This window comes from Pleurodeles waltl, chromosome 4_1, assembly GCF_031143425.1.
Source record: "Pleurodeles waltl isolate 20211129_DDA chromosome 4_1, aPleWal1.hap1.20221129, whole genome shotgun sequence".
NCBI classification, from domain to species: domain Eukaryota; kingdom Metazoa; phylum Chordata; class Amphibia; order Caudata; family Salamandridae; genus Pleurodeles; species Pleurodeles waltl.
This window is the reverse complement of record NC_090442.1, coordinates 605,640,244-605,664,698: the sequence shown is the minus strand read 5'-3', so window position 1 is coordinate 605,664,698 and position 24,455 is coordinate 605,640,244. Positions and strand designations below refer to the sequence as shown.

The following is a 24,455-nucleotide window of genomic DNA, read 5'->3' as shown; positions in this document are numbered from 1 at the left end:
AACCATATATTATTACTATTACCAATTAATATTATAAGATAGCCGATTGCTTTAAAGTTCTGCGGGAGGGCTATTTACGAGATATTTTTTGTATTTCCAGCTGCGGGTTTAGTTTGTATTTCTTTTTATGAGCGTTTATTGTGAAGATTTACACAAATACAAACAATAAAATATTTACCTGCCCATATGTAGCATAATCGGTTTCTTTTGTACCATTCATCATCAACCACTTTCATCACATTATTTAAAATTCATTGGCCCGTATTCTCTCTAACATGCTCTCTGCCTATTTTGCGACATTGTCCGATTATTTGGAGTATTAATGGCTCAAGATTTGCTATATGCATATACTGACCAACGCCTGGACGTGGTTGGAGGTGTTTTCACTTTTTCCGTATTAAATATTATGAAATGTGTAATAGTGGTTACCCATCTCAACAGAGGAATGTTGAAGAATCTTTGAACTTCTAAGTTACATCACATTGATTTCTACTCTTGCATTCTTAAAATATGAACCCTGACTCTTTCAGCATAATCTCACTTATTTTGAGCATTCGTTAAATACCAACATGGAAGAGATGCTGCTATTGTGTGGCTATTTAAAACTCTCGAGTGACCCCTTAGGATTGGTGGGAGACGTTCAACCCGCCCTGAATTTTTATTCAACATCAAATTGAATTCTTGGACTCTCACGGGCCCATAAACTGCAGAACGCAGAGCACATTTGGCTAACAAGCCAGTACTGGCTGAATTTGTCATATTCTACAACCCAGCAACTTAAAACATTGTCACTATGCTGCCTTGGTATGAGGAACGCGTTGCACCTTGCTTTCCCCACTCTCCCATGCACATTGAGTCAGAACATCCTGATGTGGGGAGAGGAGGCTACCTACCGTTCACCTTTTATTGAATGATTAAAGCATGAGATCTACAGCATGAGTCCTGCTATATATACTAACCTATGGAAAGCAGTCTCGTGCTTCAGAAATTCTGCCAGTCATTGATTCTGTAAAGTGCAAACAAAACAAATAACTCAAAGCATGGGTATAAACCCTGTATCTGTATGCCAAGCAATCACTCACAAATCACAAATGAAAAAAGAAACCACGATTTTAGTGACATCCATTGATATCAAAATGCAAGCACACTCATCTTAGACCAGTTTTTCCTTGATGACACCATCCATCACAAACAGTAACAGTAATGAGTAATTTGTCTTTGGCCGGGACAGTTGTCAAGCGCTAACAGCCTCACTAGAGTCAGTAAAGTCTTGGAGCACGTCACTCCTACTGTGTGAGTCTTTTAGTAACTCTTTTTGGCTCTCTTCTGACTGAACTTCATCTTACTAAACAGTGGCCTAGACCATCCATCTTGAGAAAGACCCTATTCAAATAAACTACCAGTTTAGGGGATCGGAACTTTGACTCAATTACTATTGGAGGGCCCTAATCCACCAGAAATATGTGTTCTCATACCCTTATGACAATGGCACTATTACAACAAAATGACTTAACGAATATGAGAGTAGTTAATTTGTTTGGCAGCCAGTAATATAATGTCTAATGTTAGAGTTGTTTTTAAAATTCATTTCTCACACGTGACAAATTAGGAACACCTTATTGTTCATGTAATATTACTTGAGTCTATTACATTGTTCATTTGTTTGTACTGGATATATTTTTGGCCTGAGGTCAGAATTGTGTCTTTTTGTTATTTGCATCTGCGTGGACATGTGCGTTTTCATGGAATGCTTTTGTAGGGAACCACCCTTAGGATCCTATCAAATGTTTTTCTAGTTGTTTGCTCTTTCCATGCACTCAGATGGGTCCCTCATTCTTTACTGGTGACTTATCTGACTAGGTCCCTACATTTATTGGGTTTGCCCCCCCTTTCCCATCTTCAGTAATAAAGTCACATTGTGTGGACCACTTTCATAAGGAAAAAATGACACATTCCTTCTCACTTCAATGTCCATTGGTTGCATATTTGTTGATGTGAGTGGGCAGAAATCTGAGTTGATCAGTGTTCATCTGTTTACACATATAAGGACTGTTTCCCTCACTATTGGGTTTTGCCTGTGTTCATAGGTTTAAACTTATAATGATAAAGCCTAAATATTTTCCATCCTACAGTGCGTGCAACTTGAAGAAAAGCTAGACCTACACTAAGAAGATAGTTTAGACTGTTAAAGTGTTCACTGCTGGTCAGATGTTTGTATTCTAGCGTAGCTTATTTTCTCAATGCAAATACAGAATGCAGAGTCTTCTGGTACTTCCGAAGCTTGCTGAAAGTCACCTTCCTGTTACGTCATTCAGTTGATGTAGATATTTTATCACAGCACAAATATAAAAAATATAATACTCACTTGTTTAAGCACCTCCCTTTGGTAAATCTTCCACACAGGGACCATCCTTCGTGTAAGAGTTTTGTCAGTTAACAGTGTTCTTATAAAGCACCTTCTCTGCGAACCTACTATGTAAGAAAAGCAAAACTTTTTGATTTGCCAGCTTGTCCCTACAAACAATCATGAGGTCATGTGTTTCGCCTTACAAGCCTATTAGACGTCCATAATTGCCTTTTAGAAGCACCTTATTTTGTGTATTTACTCATTGCGCATTGTGGCATCACATCATAAAAGTCATTTGTTTGAAATCATTGAATAGCCAAAGTGCTTTTTAAGTCAGCCATGTTCAAAGCTTGTTGGGAGATCGACACTTCCGTGCACCCTCTACATATCCAGTCAGGGCTGGCTAGGGCTCCAGTTGGTGTGGCGGGGGTAGGAAATGTTAAAAAAATTACCTCCGCTCCTCTTCTCCTACGCCGCCGCTCCTCAGTCTTGCAGTGCAGGCACAGGCTCCCAGCCTGCCCTGCGGCCAATTCTGACGCTCCTCAGAGCAGCATCAGGATTGGCTGGGAGCACCTGGGCTGTGCGCTCCCAGGCAGACTGGGAGCCTGTGCAGGCTCGATCCTGCCCGGCAACACAGTGCAGGGCTGGAGAGAGCACACTGCGCATGTGTGTTTGGCTGGCCCCAGATGGCCGGCCAAACACACATGCGCTCTGAGGGAGATGCAAAGTGCACTCCCCTCGGTGCTCATCATCCAATGGCCCCGCCCCTTTCACAACAAAGGAATAATAAACATAGTTTCTTATCCCTTTGTTGTGAAAGCTTTGCAGCTTCTGCTGCTGGCAGGGGGTGGGGGTGACGCTCCTCCTCCCTAGCGAAGGAGTCGCCACTGTACATATCAATACATACAGCACCCATCTTTGAACTGTGGCAGGAAGAAAGACCCTCCCCAGGCACAACAACACACCCTTCAGTACTGCAGCCTGACAGTTACAAGAGAAGAAGGGAAGGATACATCAATTCATTAACATTTTGTGGGAAATATTCGTTCTGGTACTGAAATGTTCTTTTCCTTTTCCCTTATGAGAAAAATGAAGCAATAACAATGAAACAAGATGTCATCACCATCTGGGGAACTGAAGTAGCGATAAAGGGGAGGATGAATAGCACATCTGGGAAGCCTAATACAGCCACATTTCCATGGATAGGGGCAGCTGCAGGGCTGCCTAAATATTAAGGGTTTTTATAGCAATAGAAGAGGGCTGGGAAGAAAGGTTACCTTGAGGAGCACTGAGTTGGCATAAGAGAACAACTGCCCAAATGTGTCTTTCTAGAGTTAACATGTTTAGGAAGTTCTGAACCACTTTAGCACATAACGTGTCTTTCCTTGCTGGTCATGTTTTCCTGGACAGGTGTAAGCTCTGCAGTGTTGATATGCAGCACTTTTTAAGAGATACATGTAATTCCAGCAAGTGCATGCTTCTAGTGTTCGTCACACTGCACGGTCCCATCCCCAGCAGGGCACCTAACTTCCAAATACACAAGCACGTGGTGTCTGCAAGGAATGGTACTTCCAGGGAAGTCTCAAACCTAAAGGGGAGGCTATCTTGAGTGTGGTAAGAAGAGGGGCCTCTAATCAGAGCTGGCAGGAAATTAAGCTAAATTGGAGGCAGAAGGATTCGCTGTGTGTGGGCGTGACTGAGACTGTCGACAGTCAGTGGGCTAACCCCTGACTTGTGGATTAGAACACAGCTGCCAAGGCCATTCCTTGCCCGAATTCTTGGGTGCTGGGCAATCCCACTTAGGGCATGATTACGAGTAGGTCAGTTAATTCAGAGCCATGCGTAAACCCCTGTTTATGCATGGGTCGGAATTGAAGGTATTTAAGGTCTAACCTGATGAAAATGAATGGGGGAAAAGCATACGATATTTACTCTATCATGTCTATTTTGGTGTGTTAAGCATCAAAATCCACATGTTATTCCCAACAAACTCATATTAGGTGTTATTTATCATGCCAGATAAATAACATACCCCCTTCTATTGCTAGTTATCAGGTACATTAAATAACACCTAAACACGTAATTAGGCCCTTAGACAACACCGTGTGACCGAATCCAAGTCTCTAATGATAGATGAACTTTCTGGGTTCCTTCTCTCAAATGCAAGATGGGGTTCTATTATAGCTTTCAAGCCTTGGAAGGGCAGATGTGCGACGAACATTACATTAAATTATATCCTTGTTGCCAACTGTATCATCTGACAGTCCTGGAAGTCAAGGCGTAATGTGTTCATTTGATTACTTGTTCTTAACAAAATGCTGAGCCATGCACTGGGTCATAATATTCCGAGCTGATAGATAGGTCAATTTAATAATAGTGGTTGCACTCATATACCTCACAATGCTCACTACAGTCCTTCCAGAGACTTTGCTAAGTTTCTGTGAGGAATATTATAAGTCATTTCATATTTTTAATCTCTGCAGAGAAAGGCTCAGTGAATTAGCTCTTGTTGCTGACATTTACAGTGATCTCAATGCCAAACGTCTGACTCAAGCCTTCCATGCTTCCAAGGTTCAGTAATAGCAATATCTATTTACAGTGTTTACAAGCTTCAGGAGTGCTGAATGTGGAGTTGTTAGAGCTAGCATCCTATGTGTGGGCTTCCCCCTAACCTTTTGCCTTCATCCCTCCTGTTTGTCTGACTTCGTTTTTGCTGGCCTTAGAATTCTGCACCATTTACTACTGCTAACAAGTGCTAAAGTGTTTGCACTATCGCCCTAAAACATATTAAAATTGGCTTATACCCAATTAGCATATTTAACGTACTTGCAAAACCCTACTGAAGTAGGACTACCAGGTCCCAGGACCTGTAAATTAAATACTACTATCCTGCCTGCAGCACTGATGCATATATATAATTCACACTAGCATAGGGCCTGGACAGCCGAGAGGGAAGATGTAGTGGACATGTACTTTTAAGTTCTACATGTCCTAGTAATGGTAAACTCTTAAATGTGTATTTTGCTACTGCAAGGCCTACCTCTCCCATAGGATAACATTGGAGTCACCTTATTACATTTAATAAGCTGTAGCTTCCAAATGAGAACAGCTAACCAGTTCATGCTTGGTGTCTTTGGAACTGCAATGAAAAATCGCCTCTGATGGTAAAGTCAGATTTTGAATTACAATTTAAAAAATGCCACTTTTAGAAAGTTGTCATTTTCCTGTCTCGGTCATAAAGTGCCTGTAGTTGGTCTCTGGGTCACATGACTGGGTGTAGCTGAGATTTGGGCCCGTGTATTCCTCCTAGACAGCGACACACAATAGAGGGCTTAGGTGTGCATGGGTGGGTCAGCACTGGCAAGGCAGGAGAGCAGAGCTGGGCGCAGCCCTACTTACACTTGAATCTGCTGTGTCCTGCCTCCACACAAAGGGCTGCATATCCCCTGTTGTTCATTAGAGTCAGAGCAGGGGAGCCAGGAAAACTGTGCACTTCAAATGGAAACCTCTAACAGCTTATCCCACTGCAAAGCAGGCACCTGGTATAAATATTGGACCTCAGACATCATCTCTTCACTACAATTCTGGACCTGTGGAGGCTCTTCTGCCAGGAAAAAGGATGCTGTGCTGTGGAAAGGGCCACCACTTTGCTGGATTGCTGCCCTGCTGGACTACTGTCTTGCTTGCTGCCTTGCTGGACTGCTCCCCCCCCCTACCTGAGCTAAAGGAATTGGACCTTCACTTGAACTCAGGACTCCCAGAATGGCTAAAAGGGATAGCCTGGTGGCCTCCTGTTCAGAGCCACAGGGACATAACAAGCCCCCAGCAACCTGAAGCAGCAGCCAGTTCCAGCTGGACTAAGCCCCTGATCTACCAAGTGGTGCCCCTCAGGTCCTGGACCAGTGGTGTGGCCTCAGTGGAGCTGAATTCAAGTTTTTGGGCTCATTGCGAACGGGCCCGTTAGCACCAAAACCTTGTTGCTTGCACTGTCCATCAACGCAAAGTTCTGTCAACCCGACCCTTCACACTACAGCATTGACCACTCGCGGGGACCACCATCAGGAAGCTTCAGCGCAACACAATCTTCGTCCCACAGTGATGACTGTCTGCAACGCCAGGCCTTCTCTTTGCACTACATTGATGACTGCCTGCAACGCATCCTTGAACCTCGTGGCCCCTTCCGCCACAAACGGGACTCTTTGTTCCGGACTGAGAAGGTAACTTTTCAGCTGGACTAACCTTGTCCTTGTATCTGGCATGGGCTCCATCACGGTCGGCCTGAACTTGTGACTTTCTCCTAGTCTTGCATGACCAGACCACTACGAGTGGTGCTTCGGGCTTTTTGGTGTTATTTTCACTTAAATCTTTCAAACTGTATATCACAGGTTCTACTCACTGGATTTTTGTTGTTTTAATCTTGATTTATTACATTTTGTTCTATTGCTCTAAATTTGTGTGGGATTATTTTCTGTTGTGTTCTCACTTTATCACTGTTTGAAGTGCTGCATAAATACTTTACACATTGCCTCTAGGTTAAGCCTGACTGCTCTGTGCCAAGCTACCAGGGGGTTGAGCACAAGTTAGTTTGGGGTTTGCCTGTGCCTTACCCTGACAAGGATTGTGGTTGCTGCTTGAGTGGTGTTTTACTACCCTCAACCAGTAACTGACATTCTCACAAGCGTTATGTAAAAACAAGATCATATTATTGAGATTTGATTCTGTGATCTGCAATACGGGCTAGTTCTAGGGTTATTTAACAGATGACAGCACCTGTTGTAGGGTGCAGCAGACTGCCCATACAAGCAGTAAGTGTGGCCTGTCAAAACAAGGTTGTAGGGAGGCTGGCACCATGGGAGCTTGCCATGCAAAGACGTTTTAAGGCATGGGCAAAGTGGGCAATTGCCAAGGGCCTCCTCCTTCCAGGGGGCCTATGGGAAAGTGAACTTTTTCTCTTTATTACCTCTTCTCTATTTTTTATCTCAACCTTTAGCATATAGTTCAATATTGTTTGGGTTCACAGGTATTCAGTCAGCGGAAAAAGGGTGATACAATCAAAGTTGTTGCGAAGAGCGGCCCAAATATATTTCTTGGCTAGGGCCCTCAAAACCCTTAAGATGGCAATGTTGCCTGGGCAACAAATATTACGGAACTAGACCTGGCAGAAAGTCCCTGAAGTCCTGTTCTGTTGTAGAATCAACATTATGCGTGTCTATACTACAGCCTCAATCTTTTGTATTGCGACAGAGTTGAAAGGGAATGCAGGTCACGATTCAATAGCTTTGGGTGACCCGGCTCTAGTCAGAAGGCCCTTGCTGGGGCGTTGGAGACCACGGCAGCAGCGGTGATATTCTCCTGTACGCAGGAAATACATCTACATATTATGAACCCTGGAAATTCCCGGAGCTGTTGTTCTAAAGCACGCTTCACCGATCCATCAAGGACTTTGTGGCCTGACAGCGGTGTCACATGAAACACTTTCCCCGTGGTCTGTGACGGGGGGCGAGGGGGCGCCGGCTTTGAAGCACTACGCTTTCCTGGATGGTGCTGTGTCCCTTGTCTCAACTGTAGAAGGAATGGTGGTGGCTTAGAATGCCTGCAAGAGCAACACACATGGAAACGGATACGGAAGTGACAAATACACAGAACTACCTCCACTAAGAAGAGAGAAGATCTTCTCTTGTCCAGTACGGAGGAATAGGCGGTAAATGATTGATGGCCATTACAGACTGTACTAGCACTTTAAGAACCCTGCTTTCACGACATTAATCATTTTACAAACTTACACTTACAAAAAAAAAAAAAACAATCTCTGCTTTTTGTAAGCATATAAGTGGGAACAGGAATACGTGCACAGAAGGAGTTGCATGTTAAATTAGACTTCACCTTTTGGACATGGTAATGGAAGAAAACTATCTGCTATTAAAAGACGTTACTAATGCACATGTCATGTGGTGTGTGACCCTCCTCGCGCTGCTGTCCTAGAGCCTACCTGTTGCCCTGTGGACACAGCGCCTCGTGCCTGTGAATATCTGGGACTGCCTGCGTGCATCACTTTTAGAATGCTTTCATTGATAAACTGTAAATTTTGAAGACGAAAACGCCCGCCTGGCGACCTCTCCAGCTCTGCGCACGGAAGCTATGCCCATCCTATCCTCAGTAATCATTTACTGATTATTAGACAGCGACCGCCAACTGGCCAGGTCACATGCAAGAGCTGCTCCTATAAGATTACTTGTTGTGCTGGGTCTGCTGAAATGATGCACGTGTGCGAAAAGTACTAGCGTGTCAAAAACATTTTAGCTGCATTTCTGCCACGTATGTTGGAAGCTGTCACGTCCATCACACTACAGCACCTCAGGTTCCCAAAACCTGGCCCCAGTCGGCAAAATGTGAAGAGAGACTTCTGTGGCAGTGCCGCATTCCCGCACGCCTTGCATGTAAATAAAAATGTACGTGTCATCGATGACGTCAACTACTGCTTCACCGTTGCTAAAGCCGAGTCACCCATGAGCACTCATGACTCTGGCCCATTACTAGTCTTGTGTGACACATATCACCATGCAAAACCGTGAATATTTGACAGGTTTTTTGACACATATCAAATCAGGCTGAATTCCTCATCATGGATATCCAGAGTTATAATTTGAAAACATGGCTGATTACAGCGAGGCCCAAGAACAGTGAAGGCGGTCTCCATAACGCAGCCACAAATATCGGTTCAGCTTGTTTTTGCGCTGCTTTGCATTCCACAGACCTTAGCAATCTGCTCCATTGAAACTAGCACAGCACTGAGACATGATCCTCTGATTTTGTTTGTGGACATACTCCTTTTAGTCAAATAAACATACACACCTCTGGAGGGGATGTTTCATTATGTGACTCACTTTTTTGATCTTCTGATATCTTCTCTCTGGTCTCACTGCTCAGCTAGTGCGTTGTCAGGTGCCTGTGTTTCCGTTACAAGCACAACTTTCAGGCATAGCCTATTATTTCAATCTTAATTAACTAACAATTAATACAACCCATCACAAATCGTGGTTTGCAGAAAGGCATTGCAGCTAGAGCAATACTCGCTTCTTTCCTTGGAAGGTGAAACGCTGTAAAGCTGGGTGGGATGATTGGAATGGTAGAGTGGAAGAACCGGGGACCAAGCATGAGATGAAATTGTAGCAGTTGATTAGACAGCAGAAGAGTATTTGAGATTATGTGGCTGATTCAATTAACATAAAAAACAAAAGAGAGAACCCTCAGTCACTAAGGCGACAGGGTGGCACAGACAAGAACACAAACGAGCTCCCAAAAGCAGAAACCGAGATAGCTAAAAGTACAACTCTGCAAAAATATATGCACGAAACATCAACGTAGAAATATATGTTATATTGATTTACTAGTCACGCAAAATTATTAAAAAGACAAACCAATACATCAACATTATCCAGGTTAAAAATCAAATAAAATCGCAAAATTCTTTACCACGGCCCTTTTCATAGCAAATCATAAGATCATAAATTCATATACGTATGTTAAACATTTCTACAATCAAATTTGGCTGAAAATGTGAAAATTATGCTTGTCAACACGTTTCGGTGGATACACTCAAACCCACCTTTTTTAGGACACAAACATGTTTTTATCCTGCTAGATGTGTAGAGTGGACCTAAATATGGCATTTTTGGTTTGTTTCCCCTAGTGGAACTGGAATTAGATAAATGGTGATTTCAAGAGTTTCCTGAAGTGCAGGAGATCAAGTTTCATTGGGGGCCAAGAGGCTGGACTATATTTTCAGTCCATCAACTCCCAATTATAATCTCTTAAAAGAATAGTGTCTGATAATGTGAGCTCTTTTGTTCAATTCTGGGGCTAGCGAGGCTGTGAGTGATTCGTTTCTACTACACTCCATCTTCTTTCATTCACATCAGTGGCTACAGACAACCAAGTTTGCAGTGTGTGTAATTTGTGCTGCGTTTGCAGATGTTCAGCCCTGGGACATATTTATGAAATTCTGGACTTATATGAAGGGCTGAAGGTTTCTGCATTGCGGGGCAATGGAGTCATTCTGTCTTTAATAGAGATAGATATTTGACTTTTTCTACTTTGCATACAATAATTCAAATCAGTAGAAATGTAAGTGTGGGGAGGGGGTCTAAGGGTGGGAGTGGGGCAATAGGTGGTTGGAAGCTACTTTGCTCAGACTGTGCACATAGGACAGCCTATGATGCAACCATAAACATTGCAACTCTGCTTCTTCTCCTCTCAAAACACTTGACGCATAAAACAGATTACATGCAGCAGTAACTTTCTTCATATAAAGCTGTGGAAAAAAGGAAATATACTAAGAGTATACAAGAGGCAAATTGTAGTGTTCAATAACTTGCACAAAACAAGCTCTTTCTTCACTGAATGGATTCAGTGGCTCTCTCACTGTTGCCAGTCACCCTGTGGTATGACAAGAAGAACGTGTGCAGTCCTCTTCAGTCTAACTTTGCATTGGCAAATGTTGCTTTCCAGTCGGTTTATTATCCCTCAGTCTGGAATTAATTGTCTACCCTCAGAAACAAGGAAGATCTGATAGCAGGCGCAGTTAGAGGTCCCACTGGCCCCTGACTCAGGGACATTGGGTGGCGGAGGCTTCAAAGGGCAGCTTCAGTCTCAGCAGGCAAAATCATTTGAAATGGTGGGTGAAAAAGAAAGGAAAGGGGTTGAGGGGTAGTATAGGATGTAGGTACACCAGTGGGGTGCTTTGAATATAGAACTAATGTGACGCAGCAGACTGGAAAGCTATCCCTGATGATTCGAGACTGCGGTGAAGGCGTATTATATACATTGGTGCTTGCTAGTGCTTCATTTGTGCTTGTTGTTTCCGGTGCGGAACACCGGCACTTATATTTGAGGGCTTGTATTAACACTCACAAACAATAAAAAATCCAGAATATTCCTTTGTTTGATGTCATCTTGGGTCAACGTGTGTTTTGAGACATACTGTGACACATTTCTGTTAACTGTCCCTTTAACATCTTGGTATCTCCTGCAGCGTCACAAAGTGCACAAACCTAGCTTCCTTGCTTATCTGTGCGTTCATGGACTTTTCACAACCCTTTATGCTTCTTCCAGTCAAGTACTCTCCCCTGCATGATCACTTCACAGGACACTTTGCATGTAGACATTCTGTAAACAGGAACACGTCAGAAGACGTTAATCGGTGAGCAGGAGAGATTATGAGTCACAGAGCACATTTTTGAGGTTGAATTCCGTAACTGCCGTCTATAAAACAGGTCCTAATGAAAGATATCATGAGGCCATAAATTTTGCTTATCAAATCGGTTTACTCTGCCATACTGTACTTAAGTTCAAACCCATTTACCACCTCCTGGGATACACTTGACTTCTCACATGTGGGACTTTTGGAGAGACACGTTTTCAAAACGAATAACGCCATTATCCAAATGGAATTAAATAATCTTAAAACGTGAATCATCAACAATAAAAAACAGTATTGAATATGGATACTGCCTAGTAATTACCAACTGCCGAGTCCCAAGTAAAAGGTCTCACAGTCTGCTATTCACTGTTACATGCAAATATTGGAGGGGGCTTAGAAAGAAAGAGCCGCAATACAGGTAGCAATTGCTATTTAAAAAAAACACTTTGACAGGGCACCTAATAAGGTGGGTCATTTACTTGAGCGGGCATACACCACCATTAAACTTAATATCTAATCTTGGCTTTACCATTTTGCCTAAATATGCTATAAATAGTTACTGAATTTTAAATCAAGACATAGCCCATAATACAGTGACATTTCCTTGGGATGGTAGTCCTTTCCTTTGGCTTTTCCATCAGAATCACTGTCACCCCAATTTGGTGGACTGCTATGATAGTGTGCAACTAGGAGACATGTGGGACAAAGTTAAAAATACACATGTATATTTACTCGTTTATATAGTGTCATAGGAAGATTTTGTGATTGGGAAGGGGAATAAGAGAGAGGCAAGAATTTCTTCTTAAATGCAGGATTCCAGCAAAATGATTTATAGCTAGGCATAGCCAGGGCCACTGAAATTAAGCAGCAGGAGAAGGCCAAATTATGCAGAAGAGTTGAGTAAATTATGCGGCAAGAAAAGGCCAATTATGCGGCACAATGCGGTGCAGTTTGTAATAGTATTACTTCATTATTTCATTATTTTTCAACTTGGTAACAATTTACAGGCATTGGTGACACCTCATTAGTACACACAAATATAACAGTAGGCAACAGAGAGCTGACCAGGCAAGCTTTGCAAAGGGCCGGCCACTGTTTGGCAATGCGTGATGCTGTATTTTTAGTAACTTTTGAACTGTTTGAGATGGAACCATACTTTTTTTTGTTAAAATTTACATTATGCAGCAGGTGATGGATTGTGTGGCAAATGCAGCAAATCTATAATTATGTGAAAATTCGCCGGACCTCACAATTTCATAATTCCAGTGGACCTGTGTATAGCACATACTTGGGCCCTTGATGCCAAAGTACTGTGCACTGTAAAAAGAGCAAGATGTATGACTTACACATTTAAAAAAAGAAGGTTTTGCAGGAAGGATATGACATTGTGAGTGGGGTATGTTACTAAACAAAACATGTTTCTATCTCTCTTTCTCTCCCTCTGTCTTTTTTTAAAGACACATTTTAGTAGTGTTTGACCAGTAAAACCCCTTTAGTAATAGTTACGAAAATAACAGTGATGTTCACCCATGTCACAAATAAAGCAGGTATGTCAAATCAGAGGGAAATCTAGAACATTACAAGAATATGCCTTAATCGTTCCCCACAATGATACAGAAAAAAAACATTTAGTTAGCTCATGGAACGTCCAGTGGGGAACAGGTACACATTCAATCCCGCCAACCTCGCTAGCCCCCTCCTCACTTGATCAAGGGTCTACAGTAGTACCTTCAGGATGTGTAAAGCTGGCCAGCAAGTCTGCCCATGCCCCCAGAACCTTCTCAGCCCTGTCATCTCACCTACAGCACCTCAGATGTATCTCCTTGGCCACCGCCCACTCCTCCACTTCCGCCTCCCAACGCTCCACACTAGAGCCCTGCAGGCTCATCCTTGTGATTGCCACCCGCCTCTTGGCCAGAAGCAATACAAGATGCAGGAACTTACATGCCATTTTCTGGCATCTTCATCAACAGATGTCGCTCAGCAGGCACACTGCCTTAGTCACATTCGCAGGTATCCACACCAAAGGTCACACCTGAACTAGAACCTTCAGCCAAAATGTATACACCACTGTGTAGTCCCAAGCTAAATGCAAGAAAGTGACCACAAGCGCCCGACATCTGGGACAATCAACTGGCCTACTTGGATCCATCCTATGCAACAGCACTGGCATAACATAGGTGCGGTGCAGAAAGTTAAAATGGATACGCTGAAATCTAGTTTTGCCTGAAACCGATTTCACCAATGCACATATCCTTGTCCACTGGGCGTCTCCGAGTGGTGGCCCCAGGTCCCCATCCCAAGCCTCACGAGCAGGAAAAGTGACACATGAGTGATCCACTGACATGGCCCTGTCACCCCCCACCCCTAGTTCTAACAGGACTCTAAATGTAAGGGACATGGTGGGAGCCTCTTGGAAAGTGGCCCAAATGTTCCTGATTAAAGCTGCAATACTGGCATACTGCAGAAACTGTCTTGACTGTAAGTGAAAGGCCTTCTGGGCTGCCTCAAATGTGATAAATTTCTAATTGAGGAAAAAGCCCCGAACATTTTACAGCCACACCCCAACCAGGCAGAAACATCCACACAGTCTGAGAGTGTCTGAAAAGGCATCAGATCCCAGAAAGTGAACTCCCTGCTGAATTTAGCCCTCCCCAAGACCACACGATGAGTCCGTTCCCACAGGTAGGCAGTATGTCTAATAAGATAGGGGGCCAGCACGTCATCCAGACCCCCAGACATCAGGGGCTGAGGGAGAAAATAGCTTCTTGAGGCATCCATTAACAGTTACCCTCCTCTGCCAGCCAGTGTGCAGCATGTTGTACCTGGGAAGCCAAATAGTACTGTTTGCGAGTAGGGGCCGCCAGCTCTCCCTCCTCCATAGAGCAAAACAAGAATCCCTCACAACTTTACTCCATCGCCCCACTTATATCAGAAAGGTCAGAAGGGAATGCAGTCTTTGGAACACTGCCTCGGGTAAAGTATCAAATGAGTGCTGTATCGAGTACAAGCATCTTGGTGAGAACACCACCTTTTAAATGGCCATCCAAACCATAACCAAAAGAGGGAGTGAATTCCAAAGCTTCACAAAAGACTGCAGACTCTGCAGACCTTTTGTAGCCCTGCCAACATTATCTTGCAACTGCTTCTATGGAGTATGAGCCATTATCATTCCTAGAAATCAAAATTTATCGGTCTTCCACATGAGGAAGATGGGCACCAGGGAAGCTGGGTCCGGGCAACAAAAGATCCCAATGAAAAGACCAATGACTTCTTCTGAATGATTTTAAGCCCTGACAAGTCTCCGGAGGCAACACAAAAGGATGTTGGACAGAGTGCTGAAACTATTTAAACTCTCACCCCCAGTCAAAGATCTGGGTTAAATCCATTGTTCTTTTGCTCACCATGCCACCCCAGTATGGATCCAGCCATATGCAAATCAATCTTGATCCTCCTCCCCATGGGAACAGCCCAGCCCAAACTGCCAGGCCAAGTCTTCCCTGGACAACAACCAAGGATCCTGGGACCGTTTTTGGGGTATCACCCCTCATCAGCCAGGCTAGCTTGACTACAGAGGCACAGTCAGCAAGGGACCCACGCCTTGGCATACCCTGGCCACTTACGTCAACTTTAGCAACACAAGGAGGCAGTCAGATGCTTCAGCAGAAGAGGGAGCAATCGCAGATGGGCTGAAAGATAAGAGTGTATCATCAGCATATAGGGATACCAGGTGCGTTACTTCTCCTACCTTGATTCTCCATTCTAACATGGAGTGTCTGATCTGTTCAACAAAGGTTCTAGCATTACGGCAAAGAAAAGGGGGGACGGTGGGCAGCCCTGGTGTGTGTCCCTACCCACCTCCCAGGCAGCCAAGCATAACCTGCTGGGCACATACTCTGTTTGTATACAGGGTGCAGACCCCAGTGCGGAAGCGTGGCTCGAAGCCCATTTCTGCCAACACTCTCATGAGGTAAGTCCAATCAATGCTGTCAAAGGCTTTGGCTATGTCAATGAAGATTGCTGCCAACTCCTCATCCCTACCATCCACCCCCGTGAAGCATGTGCATTAAGCGCCGTAAGTTCCTACCAGTACTGCACCCAGGTATAAAACAGCACTGATCATCATGAATTATTTGCAGGATGACTGGACACAATTGCAGAACAAGCACTTTACAAAGAACTTTGGTATCTGTATTGATATTAGTGCGGCCGATAGGCAGACAGATCTGAGGCATCTTACCCCGGTTTCAGCATCATAGAAATGCAGCCTTCTCACATAGATGGGGCGTGTTCCCCGGGGTCCTTGACCTCCCTGTAGACCTCTAGGTGATGCTGACAGAGGAAGTCGATAAAAGGCTGGTAAAACTTGGCAAGAAAGCCATTACTGCCCGGCACCTCCCCCCCAGGAAGAGGACCTATGGCTGCAAGGATCTCCTCTAGAGATAGTGCAGAATCTAAATCGGTAGCCGCTACCCTTCCCCCAGCCATGCGAGTGGTAAGAAGGCATCAGTACTCTCTAGATCAGGAGGAAACAGGTTGCAATATACATTCTCCAATGCCCTCCTGAGTATAGCTATCTTGGCCCTGGGGGGACTGCAAGTGAAGAACAGTGGGTCTAGGGGTCTCCCAGTAAAGAACCCACAAAATGAGCTGACTAGAACTATTAAACTCTAGACGGGAAGTTGACAATAAGATCTAAGCATATATTTCTCCAGCCGATCCCACATCTCAGCAACCCGCTGCTGAGCCAGTACTCCCCCTGTTGCCCCTCCACCCCACAGGTGACGTGCTTTGAATACATGCCAACTCATCATCCCTCAACAGGAGTTCAGATTGCAGGGTGCGCTGCATGCCACAGCAAATACCCAGACAACGGGTCCAGATCACCGCCTTCACTGCGTCCCATTCTTTGGACCAAGTATTAGACGTAGTCCAATTAAACTGAAAGAATTCAGTTAGAGCACTTGCCAAGGCCTGCCTACTCTTGGTATCCTGGAGGATCTTTGGGGAATAGCCTCAAAGTCAACGAAAATCCGGGAGTGCCCCCCTCCATTTCTACTCATAGTAAATAGCCAGCTTGGTGGCCACTCCATCTGAGATGTAGGTCTCCTGGAGGCAAACAATATCCATCTTGTGCCGCTTAAGAAAAGAGAGGACCCCGTAGTGTTTCTGGTAGGACCCCAGTGCTCAAACATTCCATGAAAGAAGGTTAAAAGACCCAAACTTACTCATCATGTTAAAAAGGCACCCAAGATCATATCTACTCCCCTCCCCATGAAACGATGGCAACAATGACAACTGAAGACAAAACAACACAAGTGATCAAACAATTTTACCCACCCAGGACATGAAAGGTTAAAGCACAACCACAAAAAGGTCTGCAAAGATCGACGTGTCACGATGCACAACATCACACCCCTATTATCCCAAATACAACACAACTCAGAACAACTCCCATCCTCCCAGTCTACAGAACAGTTGCATCTCTACTAGCATTCACTATTGAGGATAGAGCCAACTATACACACTACAGCCAACCCAGGACAATAAAGACCCCCGTGAATAGTCTGCAGCCCACAAGCAGGGAAATGGTCAAAACTAATCCTGTAATTCAGGGCTAGATGCCATCACATCCATAAAATAACCAACCCAAATCCCAGGGGCTCCCACCCCTCACACACCTCCTTGCAAACCAGAGACAGTAGCCCATGAGACCCTGCTCTCAAGTTCCAGTACAGCAGGCAGCCTAGTAGTAGACATTGAAAGGGGCCAGCATCAACTGCCCCCCAGTCAAAGTAGCACAGTGTTGGGAACAACATCAGTAGTTTGAATAGGAGGATCTGTGGTCACACCACCACATGTGACCCCACTCATTAATGTCCCCAATATTTTCTTGGAAGAGGCCTCAGCAGAGTCCATGGTGCCATCATCTCAAACCACAGTGCATCCAGTCCCACCCAGCGTTGACCTGTCACTACTGCCAGAGTGGGGCAACCTGCATCTGCTTCTCCCACCATGATTGTAAAATGGATCTGGATCAGTTAGGGGGTGCACTTGGAGTCTATCTGAAACATTCAGCCATACCCATACATCTTCTGGTCATCCAAAAAAATGTGACTCCCCCTGGGATGAAGCAAAGTTTAGTTGGGTAAAGGAGCATTACCGGAGATCAATGGAGCGTAATTTACATTTCACATCCATGAAAGACTTGGCATTTTTGGTGAGTGCTCGGGGGAGCGCCAGTGCTCCCAATGAGTAAGTCTATGAGTAGGTCTGTGGGGAGCCTGGCACGAAGTGGTTTAGTGGGTGACGGTATTCCCTTGCTGCTGCCTTTGAGTCCTGTCTTTTCCCATACTGCAGAAAGGAGGAAGGCTTGCGTAAAAATGTGTCCTCATGGCAGGCCGTCCGCAAGGAACTCCTCAAAGTCCTTTTCCAGTGCAGTGAGACCCACCAACAGGCAGAACAAAGAAACAAGCCACAGAATGTACGCCACTGGGCACAGTCCAGATCACCATCCAGGGGGACCACCTAGATCCTCGCCACCCCCAGCACCAACAAGTGCAGTGCACGGACACCACAGAAATCAGACAGTAGGATGCCAAAGGATCACGGCCCCTGCCACCAAAATCCGCCCTCCAGAACAATGTCCACTGTAGTAGTGGGGCCGATGAGGGAGGGTCGGTGTCCCTGTATATCCAGAATCAAATGCTCGGACAAAATCCAGCCCTGTGAGGATGGGTGCCACCTGCACCACTCTGGATGCCTGTGAGCCCATACTCCAGTGATGCTTCATGGTCTGCGTACCCTTCCAGGCAACATACCAGAGATCCTGGGGCACTGCCGGGAATTTCACCACTGGATATACCACTGCAGGGGGCGAAGCTCACCCGATGCTGGTTAGTCAACTTTGCCAGCCACTAGATTCTCTCAGTGCACCCGAAGTGTTGTAGTGAGGTGAGCTCAGCGATCACCAACCTCTGTGGTCTGGCCCGCCTTCCCTCCACAGACTGTGCTCCAGGGCCGCTGCAGGCCTCAGGCCCAGGAGGGCTCTGGCACCACAACCGGTTAAGAAAGGGCACAGCTAGCAAGTATAGCACCAGAAGGTTTCGGCGAAGCCTCAGACCAGGGCCCCCAGGCCTACCATCACGCCAAAAGGAATGACAGCAAAGAGGTACAAATCTTCTGGCTCAAAGGCCAACTGACAGGCTGCACCTCCAACAGGTAGGAGGGCTGGGGCCCCTGGCAGTCCCCACACACCACCTCGAAGCTCCATCAGCCAGCCCAATAGCTCAGAGGATCTAGGGTCCCCAGGTCTCATGAAGGCCACAGGTAAGGTCAGGTCACTAGCACACTGCATCGGCAGCACCAGTCCTGGAACCACTGTAGGGGCACCCCACGTGCCATGCCCCCACCTCCCTTCCCGGTGGCTTCAGGAGTCTCAGGAGGCTTGGCACTCGTGGGGTGACCCATAGATTGCAGAATGCAACAGGATTATGGAGGATGAGGTGAGAGGGAGACAGAGCTCCCTAGGGGCACGTCCTGTCGGCTATTTTGACCGGCCACGCCCCTCTTCCTCTGTCTGACCCTTCTCTCAACAACAAAATGGCGCCCTCTTTCTATGTCCTTCCAAAATATAGATTTAATGTTGAAAATGGCTCATGCAAAAATGTACAAGAGGAATTGTTGCTACCTGTACACATACACAAATTCCCTTTGGAAGTGAATTTGAATCCTAAGACTCAATTGAAATTATGTTGCTGGTATGCAATTTTCTACATTTTTGGGATTAAAATGCTATTTTCATTAAAGTGGTGCGTCTCTATATCCTGTGTACTCCACCTCAAGGGCAAAAATCTGTACATCAGCGTGTTCCTTCTTGCTTGTTATCAGTGATAAGGAAAATAGCTGGAGTGAGCGTCCTATTTGAGAACGGTGCTATTACACTCAGAAGATCTGTTTAAAAACGAAATCCTTGCAAGACAGGAATGCGCTACGCTATCAAAAACAAGAGGAGGAAGCATATGCGAACCTAATGAAGGCATTGCATGTATGAACACATTTAAAGTGTATGGAAAATGTATGTATAAATTGATTAACTTGTCCTGAAGAAGGTGGTGTGAACCAACCGAAAGACCACCTGAAACGCCACGTTGACAGTTTTTATAGTTATATGAGAAATATATTTTTATTGTGATTATATTTTATTATAAAGGATAAGAGGAACAAAAATTTAATGTTAAAATTTTGCCAAGTATTGTACATTGAAGATACTTTTGGTGTATTTAATTAAATATTTTGAATAACATAAAAATTAAAAGATAAAAAAATAACAAGAAAAACAATGTGTAGAGTATGGTCTTCAAATAGTAATGTTTGGAGTATAGTGACATTGGAAAATGGTCAATAGCCCTTTATTTTTTCACTATAATATATATATATATATATATATATATATATATATATATATATATATATAAAACCTTTAATCCCATATATGTAGAAAATTGCATACGAGCAACGTAATTTCAATTGAGTCTTAGGATTCAAATTCACATCCAAAGGGAATTTGTGTATGTGTATGGATTTTTAACCCTGTCCCTTTGGTGTTGGAAGGGGTACCTCTCTGATTTGTTTCAGATTGTTGCTACCTGTTTCATAATAACTATAAAACAACAGGAAAAAAATGCAGTGCAATTGGAAATTGTTTACAAGTATTGTTTTATTAGTTGAAGGTGCAGCATTGACTGCTATGAATATTTTACAAATATTCTTTCTTTAGTTGAGGGTGCAACATTGACTGCTACGAAATGTCTATCATTCAACTTTCTGCGATTTCAATCACTTCTTTCAACTGGCAGCATTCCATGCTGGCTTATTGTGAAGTCAGCACTATTACATTTATGAACATGTTGTATAGTCAAAGGATGTCCATGATACAGGGTAACCCAAATCTGTGGTCCAGAATCCTTGAACGGAATTTTCCATGTTTGATACTTTTTTAACCTTTTATTAAGCCCAATTGCATATACATTTCTGTTAAATACTGCAATGTATCATACAGACCAAGGAATATAAACCTGTTTTGACCTGTGCTTCTTTTGAGCATCCATTGCCTTATATAAAATGGCATGCCTTCCTCAGATGTGCCCGTAAAATTAACTCTTTATCCTGAATTTTTGTTCTGAATTTTGACGCTTTGTCCTGAATGTTTCACTCACTGCCCAGAATTTGTCTCCATGCTAGGTGTTTACTCCAGACATTTGATAAGACACCACACAGACTTTCAAATGTCACCCCACTGTCGCCTGCCTTTGCAGTGGATCTGGAAAGAATTTAACCCTCTAACCAACAAAATGTGTGAATTTTGATGCAATTTAATTTCCACACGAGCCACAAAAGCAACCACAGTTTGAGGAGAACGCCGACATTTAACAATAATTATTGGTGTGCAACACAAGGATCTATTAATTCACAATTTACCCTTTCTACCAAATAATGGACAAAACACAGTGTTTGTGATGGTCCATAACACAATATCAGAAGCATGCCAACATATAATGACTCAGACGCACATTTCTGACAAGAATGTTTTCTGGCCTACTGCCACTTCCTCTCATAGTCCCCTACCCTTGATGTTCTTTGCAATGTATTGAAGTATTAGCAGCTTTTTGGCCACAATTCACAGATTTTTTACACACACAAATAAAAACTGAATTGTCCCCAGCTCTTTTTCATAGAAACAAGAGTATGACTCCTTTAAATCTTACCGGCGGTGCTTCCTATCAGAAATTGCACTTGAGACTCTTGCCTCCTTCCTTCTACCAGACACCAATGATTACCTCACATGGTTTGCCCTTCCTCAGATACTCTGGGCATTATGTGTATTGTAGAACAAAGCCTCACAAAATGTCAAATCTTGCCTCTGAAAAGACATAGCATATTGGAGTAAATAGGACTAATCATACAAAATTTTCTAAACTCTCAGTCATTTACAATAACTTTTTTTGTGTTTTGTTTTGCAGGAATTGGAGAGTCTCAAGGTTAGTACCATGCTTTCCTGTTGTATCATTTTCTTAGTGGACGCAACTGCTGTTCTTAAAATATATATATTCGCTACAGAGTCTGCAGAGGAAAATTTGCTGCAGTATTAGATCATAAGAAACCATTATAAAACAGTACGTTTTGCAATCCCAAGAATTTTATGGTGATAAAAAAACAGAATGTTTTTCATTCCCAAGAATTTTATGATGATACAAAATGTACATCTTTCTTGCATAATTATATTTAAATTCCACTACCCGAGCTTCTCTAACAAAGGCCTGTTTCTTTCTAAGATGATAAACTCTAAGTATAACTACCCAAATGCTTCATTCTGGTAATCTTTACAAAGTTTTTGTTCACCTGCACTGCATTGGCTGTGTCCTTGTGCAGCGAGCACTGGGTACAGGGCCTCTTCTTCCTCTCTTTCCCCACCCACTTGCGATATGTTCAATGCACTTTTGACATTAGCCTCGATGAATAAACACATACAATTTTTCAAGAACATTACAAGTGATTGAGGACAGAGCAAAGGGTCAACTATTCATAGACAACAAATTCTAAGTTCAGATTCAAATTTTGAGATCCTGGGATGCCCACTTTTACCCAGATTTATGCACATTTCTTTAACTAATTTTTGGGGAAATTTCTCAACATGCACTGTATAGATCTGAACCACATCATGTAAAGTATACAGATGGCAGTGACTTTTGTTATCATTATAAGCATTTTTCAGCTGCCTTAAATAAAATTATTTGATGGAAATTAAAAATGGAAATTGGGTTTTGGCATCACCCCTATAACTTTTCATTTTCTTGATCACACTATGTTTAGCGTGCCAAATTCATGTAGGCGTATCATACAGGGGAGAACAAAATTATTATGTTATGTTTGTAAATAAAATGTTGATGTGAAAGGAGTTGTGGTGATTGAAATGAGATAAGAGCTGAGATTGCATAGTTAGTAGTCCAAAAATGTATCAGGCAGAATAATGTATGAGCAGATGCCTAATTATCAATGTCTACTACATTATTACACAGCAGGGGTATAATATTATATTAGTACCTACAATTAGACCTAGTATTCTTGCAGAGATAGTCTAAGCATCTGGTTATTGCTAAAACGCAACAACCTTGGGCTCCAATGCTTTCCTTTCTGTGTGGTGTCTGGTTGCCTTTGTCAATGTTATCGTTTTGCTCACACGTACACTCTCAACACCCTACTTCCTACACAGAGCACACCAAAGAAGCACAAGTTGGGCCTGAGAAGGCCAAAGGTGAGTGAAACTCCACTGCTGCCTGCAGTAAGTGGAAGTAAAAAGAGCATCACCTAAAGCTGTGCTGAATGACACTGGTGCCCGGCTGTGTGCTCTTTCTACATTATGGCTTCCTTGTGAAATGCTATGGTGCCTGTAGGAACCTGCATCAGTCATCTAAGTAGTCTGGTTTGAAGCTTTTTGGCTGTCAGTTTTGTGTGCATGATTGCATAACTTGAGAAAATGTCATGCTTTGCTATATTTTATTTCAAAATGAATTTGTAGAATGGAACGACCAGTAACAGAAATCAGTGGATGTGATAGCTGCTAAGACGAGCTCCTTAGACTCAGGGTGGGAGAGTATATGCATGAAATGCAACGCTACCTTCAAGGGAAGCGGGGTTAGCAAAATCAGGATATGTATGATCATTCATATGAGTAGGAAATCTCACATCAGCCTGCATTATGTACTGACATTAGCACGAAATTTGTTTTAAGACTAAAAAAATGTAGAAAATGTCTTCCTACCCATAATCTAAGACCAAATAATAAACTATCTTTTTTGTTTAATTTCCTCAGTTATCTACTCAGAATGTGATGTTAGAGCCTTTCTTGTCCAAAGTGTCAATAAGAGAATAAACTCCCTTTACAATAAACTTATTTGATTACATTCATTCAGGAAATCCCTGACCTCCTGTATTTTTTCTGCTTGAGGTGTCGGTTTGCTATTAGAAACGTAACAGTTGGTTAGTCGAGTGTATATTTTCCCTCGAAAAACACTTCGAGCTGGTTAGATTGATAAACTATTGAAGCACAGCACATTGAGTTGATACAGAAATCAATTAACCTAATGTAACAGTTGTGACATTGTCATTTTGACGTATTTTGGTGCAGCGGCAATACGGAACAAACAAGGCAGCTCTACTTTGCACCTCCTCAGGAGGTGCCCTCTTTATTGTCATACCAAGAGCCTAAGGAACAAAGATTCCTAATAAGGAAACATAATTCACATCAAATAACGATGTGCAATGTGTAATTTGTTGGTAGAAATTTACTAAAATGGATTCCATAGTAGTGACTGCAATGTGCACACCAATTTCGACCAAATGCATTGGTATTTTGTGAACCAACCCATATTGTAGTAGGTCGCAATTCAACCTACCTAATTAATGTGCATGAGGTAGGTCACACATTGAGACCCACTACTATTGTTTAACATCATAGGCATAGTGGCCTACTAGGGTCAGCAGACCACCATATCTGTTATTGCTTTTTTTTTGTAAAAGCAGCTCATTTCCTAAAAGGAAGATAGAGCTTGTTTAAAACAGAAATTGACAAACTTATTTTAGAAGCCCGAACAGACCAATCAACCACTGTCTCCTCCTAAAAAATGTTCCTGTCTACATTCACCAAGGGGAAGGTTCCTGTGGGGACACATCCTGTTTGCGAATGGTTACCACCAGTTTGGATTTGGTGGTAAAATATTATTATTTTGCAACCAGATTTCAGTTGCAAAACATTAATACATAAATTAAGGAATCAATATTGAATCTGTATTTAGAAGTGATACCCTTTATAAGCCCCTTCCAAAAACGATTCTGTATTTAGTTTGAAAT

The 24,455-nt window shown here is 43.2% G+C and overlaps 1 protein-coding gene across 11 annotated transcripts in view; it reads left to right on the top strand.

Moving 5' to 3' along the window:
• The window catches only part of MYBPC1 (myosin binding protein C1), a 362,797-nt gene that overhangs the window by 40,047 nt on the left and 298,295 nt on the right, over window positions 1-24,455 (top strand). For 10 of the 11 annotated variants that reach the window (XM_069229023.1, XM_069229030.1, XM_069229029.1 and 7 more), the window contains exons 3-4: window positions 21,569-21,586; window positions 22,819-22,860. In XM_069229023.1, the coding sequence (XP_069085124.1) occupies window positions 21,569-21,586; window positions 22,819-22,860 (60 nt within the window). The remainder of the gene's footprint in view (window positions 1-21,568; window positions 21,587-22,818; window positions 22,861-24,455) is intronic. The other variant, XM_069229024.1, reaches the window with a different exon arrangement.